The sequence below is a fragment of the Cryptomeria japonica genome, chromosome 9 (assembly GCF_030272615.1).
Source record: "Cryptomeria japonica chromosome 9, Sugi_1.0, whole genome shotgun sequence".
Classification (NCBI taxonomy): Eukaryota; Viridiplantae; Streptophyta; class Pinopsida; order Cupressales; family Cupressaceae; genus Cryptomeria; species Cryptomeria japonica.
In genome coordinates this window covers 275,741,808-275,751,320 of record NC_081413.1, presented here as the reverse complement: position 1 = coordinate 275,751,320, position 9,513 = coordinate 275,741,808, and the positions used below count along the sequence as shown (strand labels likewise).

Here is a 9,513-nt window from a genome sequence, read left to right as displayed (position 1 = left end):
TTACATTAACAAGTTGGAGGATTAGATAAATGAATTTGGAAGGGAGGGGGTCCACCTGACCAAGTATGTGGTGAAACTTTTTCTTTATGTAGATGACCTAGAATTCTAATGATAGAGACAATTCAATATTTAAGAGATCATCTTTGATCTTTTAAGCTCTTCTGTAAAGAGGTAGGATGTAAATGAACAATGAAAAAATACAAATTCTATTTTTCTCATTGAAAATGAATAAAAATATTTTGACTTTTAGTTTCAAGGAAGACCTCTTGAGGTAGTGTTAAAATACAAGTAGCTTGGTCTTGAATTTGACAACAAATTTTGTTGAGATACATATTGGATGAAAATAATATAATGAGATTGGAAATATCTTTATGCACTAATGCTATAATAAAATGTTATAGGATTAGAAGACTTTTAGGTTCCTATTTGAGTTACTTGTCACATTAGTGGTATTGTATGATGTGAAGTATGGGATAGTCGAACATCAAGTTTGTAATGGAGACAAATAGAAAGTATCCAAAAGTGTCTAATTAGAAATAATTTCAAAGAATTAGAGACATGTACTTCCCTTTAGAGGCAAATGCTATGGCTAGGTTATCATGTTACTTGAAAAAATAGAAAACATTAAGATTCACAATTGGCCTAGTGTTACAAAAGCTAAAGATATACACAAAAAGCAAAACACATGGATGAAACAAAATCACAAATGGATGAATAATTGGATCATTAGAATAAAATATGAATCCCAAAACAACAAAGATATAAAATTCCATGTGTATGTTGAATTGCAAACCTACTATAAACTCCTAATTAGCCCAATCACAAGCCTAGAATGTACAAAATTATTCAACAACACCCGTGGAGCTCTAAATAACATGCATGTAACAAAATATAATAGCATTATGTACCTCATACAAATGAAAAGTTTGACTCCATTGTTCTTTGATCCTTCAAGATCTTGTGAAAATGATGTATTTGCTATTAGCATTAAGCACTAGCACAAGGTGGCATAAAGAAATGGAGCGTGGTTGATTGATGATGCAAGCAAGATGGTATTGATGATGAAATAAATGATGGAAGCTCTAAGAAAATTTTGGCATAATAGAAGTGCACTTTAATGATTGATGATGGAATTGAGAAGAATAACCCTCTTTTATAGATATCTCCAAGAGAATCAAGGGCTTAGAATTTAAGCGATTAAAGGATGAATGATAATGATTAAGAGGTTAAGAGAGAAACAATAGGATTAAGAAGTACAAATGAAATGGAGGGATGAGATTAAGTGGTGGAAGATAGAATAAGATTAAGTGGTGGGTTGATTTTTTGGTTCAATGAATGTGGACATTGGAGAAGGGACAAATTGAATGAAGAGGAATTTAAGACACTTGTCACATGAACACGAATTTAGATTATGATCCATGTGAACAACTTGGAGGGCTAGGATTAGAAAGCATTTATTTAATTGATAGAGGAAATAGTTGGGGTTAGGAATAATTAATATATAATAAATATTTATTTAATTAATAGAAAAAATAATGGTAAAATAATTAAATAAATAATTATTTAATTGAGGACATTTTTAGGTGTCTAACATATGTTACTTGAAAAATAGAAAATGCTAAGATTTGCAATTGGTCTAGAGTTGCAAAAGCTAAAGATGCACAAAAAGAAAAACACTTGGATGCAACAGAATCACAAATGGATGAATAATTGGCACATTGGACTAAAAATGAACCCCAAACAACAAAGGTGTAAAAGTCCATGTGAATGAAAAGGTAAGTAGTGATGTGGATGAAGAAAACAATTAGGAAAATAAAACATTACATTGCTCTATTCAACTCGACTTACAAGCATTACAAAAGGCACATGTAAGGTCTAAAATAAATGGATTGAAAAGATAGCATTGTTTAGCTAATTACTAGCTACATAGGTTCAAATGTGAGATAGGCAAATGGATGACACCTAAAGAAGGGTTGAACATCTAGACCAAATATGCGGAAACAATATAAATGAGTTCCATGATAAAAAAATTTGAAAAACTAATTTAGGTGGAATTGAACAAGTTGTTAACTCAAATAAAAAAAAGAAAAAAAAAAGCCTTATAAAAGATATCACATTTCCTACAAATCTCTAAATAATTGTTAATAAAAAATATAATCAGTAAGTCCCATATATTATTCAATCTCATAAACACAATTAGATCATTTCATTCTAGATAGTCATTCATCCAAAATATGACACATATTTCAAAGTTGATGTAATCAACAAATACAACATTTCCTATGACTCTCGAAACAATTGTTGTAATCAATATATAAATCCCATATATTATTAGATGGACATTCATACAAAATACTACACATATTTCAAAGTTGACATTTGAAATGAACCACTAATATATTATTAGATGGACATTCATACAAAATATTACACATTTTTCAAAGTTGACATTTGAGATGAACCACTACAAAATATTACACATATTTCAAAGTTCACACTTGAAATGAATCTCTACAAAACATTACACATATTTCATAGTTGATACTTGAAATGAACCTCTACAAATATTACACATATTTCAAAGTCGGCACTTGAAACGAACCTCTACAAAATATTACACATATTTCTTGAAGTTGACACTTCCTACAAATCTCTAACAATTGTTGTAATGTACGCAATAAACTAAATCCATATATTATTAGATGGTCATTCATCCAAAATATGACAAATGTTTCAAAGTCAATGTAATCAACAAATCGGACATTCCATGCAAATCTCTAAACAATTGATATAATTGATATAGTCAATTAAATCACATATATTATTTTTTTTCTATTAAATATAAGAGGATCAACAAATATAAACGAAGAATATCAGAGTATCAACAAGGAGGCCAAGCCTCCAACTAACAGCAGAGTATCAAATATACAACAGCATCAAATGTACAACAGCGGAGAAACAACAGTATAACAACCTCAAAAAAGGTGGAACATCCAACTAATGAAGAACTTCAGAATGAACATCCATCCAAGCAATCCAGCCAAGCGGACCCTCCATCCAGACTATGTTTTTGCGCTCTTGAATTTGATTCAACATGAACAACTCATCTTTTCTGGCATTACCAATATTACTGATCTCCCTGTGCAGTCTTTTACACGCCTGCTCAAAGGCATGCAAGTCGTCCAACGTTCTTCTCCAAAGGTAACCATGTTTCAGCTCATAGTAGAAGAAGGTAGCAGTTCCATCTTCCAGGAATCTCTTCAACTTGTCTTTCTCAATCAACATAGTGGCCTGAACCTGCAAGAAAATTTTAAAATGCGTGAGTTTCCGGAAAAACTCAATAAGAACCCTTGGCTTACCTTGGTACCTCTCCTCGTTCCTGCATTTCCAGATCTGCCAGAGGATGTTAGAAGACAACATACTCCAAAAAAGATTTGCATCCTTATGAAGACCAGTAATATGACCGGTAACAATGTCAATAATAGAAACATTAATAGGGTAAATAACACCAAACATTTTCCAAATCTCTTTAGCAAAAATACAGTCAAAAAGAATGTGTCTACCCGTATCAGGAAGCCTGCATAGGCTACATATATCAGAATCAGCATGAAACCTTTTAACAGGAAGCCTATCCAACATAACAAGCCATTTAAAACATACCAAACATTGTTAACATGCAGAATGATATCTTTATTTTGATCAATAACTCTGTAAATATTTTTGGCTTTAAGGCTAGTCATAACAATTCCATCAGGCCATTTACATTTAAGATGCCTATGAGAGTCAACAAAGCAGACATTGGGCAGATCCTTAGAGGCTTGAATAATCATATTGTAGGTCTTCTTTTGAGAATCAGGGATGTCATACTTCCTTTTAAGCTCATCCCACGGAGTAAGGCAATCTTGTTCAAAGAGATCAATAAATTGATTTAAACCTTTCTTAGCCCAAGACCTGGCAGAGCATCCTTGGGACAGGGCAAGGGGCTTGCCATTAAGGTGAAGATTCCACCAAATGGATCTTTCACCATGGAGCCCATTTTTACTGTAACAGTCCTTGTTGGTGATAAATTTCCTAACATGGTCCCATGCCTTCCAAATAGATTTAAACACCACAGAACCTTGGACGATGACAGGGAAACAACCAATAAGGAGGTCACTAAAGGGGAGGTTTTTCCAAGATTTAGCTTTCTTGGGACAACCTCTTTCAATGTTATGTCTAATAAGCACCTTCCAAGGACTGTTACCCTCCAAGGAGTGAAAAATCCATTTGGCAGAAAAGGCGATGCCTTGGATTTTGAGGTCCTTAAGCCCCAACCCCCCAAGGATCTTGTCGGTATGGCACCATTCCCATTTAACCGCATGCAACTTTTTGTTACCTTTACCGTCAGACCAAAGAAATTGTCTGACAGCCTTTTGAATTTCAAGAATCTGATAATCATTGAATAACCAAGCAGAAGAGTAGTATATACTGTATGAGGATAGAATCTTCTGACAAACCTGAATTCTGCCAGCTAGTGAGAGGGCTCTATTATGCCATTTATTGAGCTTCTTATGAATTTTGTCCTTAATCCAAGACCACATGTCCTTGAGAGCAGGTTCAACAGAAAAGGGGATGCCCAGGTATTTAACAATCTTATTGGGCCCCCCCCATTGGAAACTATAATTGGAAAACCAGTCAGGAGGTTGTTCATGCCAACCCAGACAGATGGACTTAGCTTGGGAAATGTGAGCACCAGAAATAGAGCAAAAAAAATCCAGCTTACCTTGAAGGATCTTGAAATTACTTTCAGCAAGTTCAAAAAAAAGAGCAGTGTCATCAGCAAACTGACAATTAATAAGCTCATCATCATTGGGGAGATACAGACCTCTGACTTTAGGGGAAAGAGAGTTATCCCTGAGAATATAGAAAAGAGCTTCTGAGGCAATGAAAAAGAGGGCAGGGGCTAATGGGCAACCCTGCCTAATGGAGCGCTTAAGACGGAAGGGGGTCGACAGCAAACTGTTAACTTCAACCTGAGCAGAGGCATCTTTGAGAAGAACCTGGACAGCATTACAAAAAAATGGGGGGAATCCAAAAGCTTCCATCATCATAATAATAAACTTCCATTCTATTCTATCGTAAGCTTTTTCAAAATCAAGAAGGAGCATGGCAGAATCTTGATGAGAACATCTGGCCCAATCCATGGCTTCCCAACTGGTAATCAGGTTCTCAAGGATGTACCTACCCTTGATGAAGCCAGTTTGGGTGTCGCAAACAAATTTAGAGAGGAGAGCCAAAATTTTGGCAAGAATCTTATAGGAGACGTTCAAAAGAGTAATAGATATTTCAAAATCCACATTTAAGATGAACCTCTACTTTCAACTTGAATAATATCTTATTTCTCTTGCATTCGCATATTTGAATTGATATCCTCCACACAATACTAATTCCAAAATTGAAGGAGCCGGCATGCAGATTGAGACCCATTCAAACGTCGCATGCAATTGAATTTGTTCAAATTCAACCAGGACTTTCATGCATGACATGCACGCATTCAGAGTTGCAAAACATGCACGCATTCAGAGTTGCAAAACATGTGATATATGACTTTGAAAATTTTGTTTTCTTCTCCAAACCACCCATTTTTATAATCCCTCTGCGTGCAGTGGTTTTTTCATCTTGATTCGCAAGAAAAATGGCGTCGCTGAGGAGATCAGACATTTCGTTCAGGAGGCAGGGATCCTCTGGAATCGTATGGGGCGAGGGTTCTATTCCCCACAAGAAAAACGCAGCAAGACCACCTTTATCGACCCACAATTCAAAATATTCTGCAGCGCTAATGGAGGAACAGAGATCTTCCAGAGAGTTTTTTCATAGCAGAAGCACTGGATCTGTAGAAACCCCCATGGAGTACTTTCATACTCGAAAATCTCAAGATAGAGATTCGAACCCTGCTTCTCACAAATCTCGCTTTAGGTTTGGCAGATGGGTCAAGAGGGTTTTGTCAAAACCCCATTGAAAGGAATTCAATGGTGGATAGTTTCTGTTGAATTTCTGTAAGTAAATCCATTTGCAGTCGCCGCCATGAAATATGTTTATGATCTCTAGATTGTATAAGAGGATTTAGTGCAGACTGGACTGTCATGGATCTTGATAACAAGACATACTTTTTATGTATTATTATTATTATTATTATTCTTAATGGCCTCTGTATGATGTACTGCAGAATCCTATGAAATTATTATATAGAATAAGAGTTTCTGGGTTAAAATTTGTGTTTTTTTTTTGGTTGATGAATTTTTATTATTGAGAAATTGATTTAGGGTGATTTCATTGTTTTTCGATCGAAGTTAAAATATTGGGCAGTATGATATATGGGATGGGGCTGAGATTTTGTCCTCGCCTATTTTGGTAGAATGGATATATCTTAATTTTTCATGTTTCTGTGTTTTATTATCATTGTGTGATCCAGGAAGTATGATATAAGAAATGAGGTCAGGATTTTGTCCAAGCGACTTAGAATGAATACAGCCAGGCTTAAATAACACGCTCTAAGCTTTGATGTGCTTAGGTGGTTCATCTGAAATCATACTAGCTTCTTTAGTAGGGATCACTCATTAATATAATTTCAGATGAGCCACCTAAACAAATCAAAGTGTAAAGCATATTGTTTAAGCTAAATCAATCCAGACCTCTGAACCCTTTACTCTTAATCCAAAAGATATCAGCATAGACTCATGCTTTCATATGAATAGCAAAACAAACTCTTTGTATTTTATTATCATAACAGGATTCAAAATATTAATGATTTAATCTGAACTGTGGAAACATCATATTTGATAAGATATGTTGAGATTTATGATGCACTGAAACATTTAAAGCTGTTGTTGCAGTTACAGTGTCTTCTGTGGACATTAATATCAAATTATTCATCCAAATGGTTTAATTATGACTTATCTGTGATTTAAACCTGCAATCTGATAATGAATAGGTTAGCACAGGAATACAAGGGCTGAATATGAACCCTGAGTTTGGAATCATTTACGCTGATAACAGTGAAATAAACTGTATATATTTGTTTGATTGGATGTACATGCACTTATTTGGTTTTAATATAAAATCTATTATCCAATACCTTGTATTTATTTGTTTGATTGGATGTATATGCTTATCTGGTTTTAATATAAAATCTATTACCCAATACCTTATATTGTTTGGTTATAAGAAAATAGAACCCATCTGATAAGTTTCTACCTCTGGAGGATCTACCTACAGTAGCAATCAGATTTGTTTTTTTTGCTGCTATATTATTTGGGATATTTTTTACCTGCTTCTTATTTGGTTTAGATAACAATCTTTGATTTTATTTTTATTTTTATTTGTTTTTTTAAGTTAATCTTATTTAAATTGATGAAGATTAAAATTAATATGAATATACATTAACCATTAACTGTATTGGTGCAGTTAGGGTTCTTCCTATAGTGTGTTTGTTAAGTAGTGGTGTTGTTGTGACCTCAGTTCATAGTCTGGAGACAAAATGGTTTCACATATGAACGTTAAAAAAAGTTTATATTAGACACTTATTTAAAAACGTGTTGAAGATTTTCAGAATAAGAAATTCACTTTCTTTTAATAAATTGAGTATTTATAACACTATATTAAATATTCAGTATAATAAATTAAGTATTTATCATACTAAATTAGATATTTATTATAATAAAGTATATTCAAATATTTTTTAAAAGATAACTGATTTTTATTGTATTTTTTCAAAGGATTGTTTCTTTCATTAACATTATCTTTAAAAATATTGGATTTATGTCACCATTCAAGAATAAAATGAATGAGAGAAGGGGAGAGACAAGGTGATTGAAGGGAAGATATGTTGAGGATTTTCATTAACATTGTTTTTTTCATATTGGATTTATGCACTATTCAAAAATAAAATGAATGAGAGAAGGGGAAAAACAAGGTGATTGACAAAGAGGACTATGTTGAGAATGTTGGTCCTACTATGAGAAGGTTGTGTCCCTTTTGTGACCTCTACCTTTCTTATTCATTCCAAGTTTAGAGTTGAAGATCTAGCATCCATTTTTTAGCAACTAGAACACAAGTCATGCAAGTTGGAGAATGAAGTTTTGGTCTACCATGGTATTCTAAATGAATCCTTTTGGAGAACGAGTGAATTAGCCTTAAGATATCTTTGTTTTAGCCTTAAGATATCTTTGTTTTTTATTAAGAAAGAAGGGAAGGGCCTTGATCCCATACAAATAACAACACAACAACCACTAGCATAGAATAGCTAGAAGCACACAAAAGACCAACCATCAAACACATAATAAAAAACATAAACGAAATGTCAAACAAAGTATCAATGTCCAAACTAAAACTATTAAAGATAATAGTGAAACAACTAAGCATATAAAAGACACGTAGGCAATTAGAGATCATAACAAAGAGTCTTAATAAAATCATAACAGTAGATAATTAAACCTATATATCGACACCCTTTCAAAAAACCAAAATAACCCAAACCAATAGATTGCTTTTGATTTTTAATGAGACCACAATTATTTTCTAGAATCCAGAGGTTCTTCCAGTCTTCAGCATCAAGATTCTTTAGGATCCTTCCCTCTTTGAGCGCTTGATCCTGCATTCTTCTTGTGCTTCTTCTTTAATTTACTCTAGCTTGAGACCACTCCCATCACGACCTTCCACATGATCTCGTCAATGATTAGAGTTAGGTATTTTACCGCATGCACAGGTACTTTTTGTCAGCTCTGAAGCCCTATGCTCTAGATTAAGGGTCCTTCAATTTAACATGCATATCAACAACTTGATCTTTGAAGTTAGCCAACATATAATTATCATTGTTCTTCAAAAAATTCTTCTTTAGATGGGGTCTCTAACTCCTCTTCATTCTTAGGTTTTTCTTTCATTTTTATGGCCTTTTATTTAAGTTTGGCAGACCTTTGACCCCCCTAGGTAATGTCTTGTTCAAAAGTATCCTATTTGTGAACCCCTTGAACAATAGGTTTAATCTCCATATCATCCAATTCAATTATGACATTTTTGGTTTTACCAGGCTTATCCGTTTTTCTGGTTTTGGACCCCCCAGGTTTAGAGTCAATAAACTTTCGATTCTCAAGGGTCGGCTTAAGGAGTTCCCCATCCTCCAAAACCATGCAAGGATTAGTCACTTTCTTCCCTTTTTTCTTCCTTGATGAACTAAGCTTCTTAGGGGAATGTACCTTACTTTCAATCAACTCGATTTTAATAGAGCTAAGAGGCATTTTAGGGCTTTCACCTTGAGTAAGAATCTTATTACTCTTTGGGGTAAGGCTAGACACATAACTATACAAGGTAAAGATGAGGCCTTGGTGTAACGATGAATTCACACCTTTAACTTCTATATTAGCACACATAAGTGAAAAGGAAGAATGGAATATTGATAAAATCCTTGTGTTTGGTATGATTACGAATGAGAAAATGGTGCCCATGTACATGGTAGCATATGGACCCTCTAAGGTTAAA

General features: G+C 34.0%; 1 protein-coding gene across 1 annotated transcript; it reads left to right on the top strand.

Moving 5' to 3' along the window:
• The first annotated feature begins 5,511 nt into the window (after positions 1 to 5,511).
• LOC131033003 (uncharacterized) lies at positions 5,512 to 6,246 on the top strand. The gene has a single exon (XM_057964108.2). The coding sequence runs from the start codon at positions 5,675 to 5,677 to the stop codon at positions 5,996 to 5,998; it is 324 nt and encodes a 107-aa protein (XP_057820091.2). The 5' UTR covers positions 5,512 to 5,674; the 3' UTR covers positions 5,999 to 6,246.
• Positions 6,247 to 9,513: the final 3,267 nt, after the last annotated feature.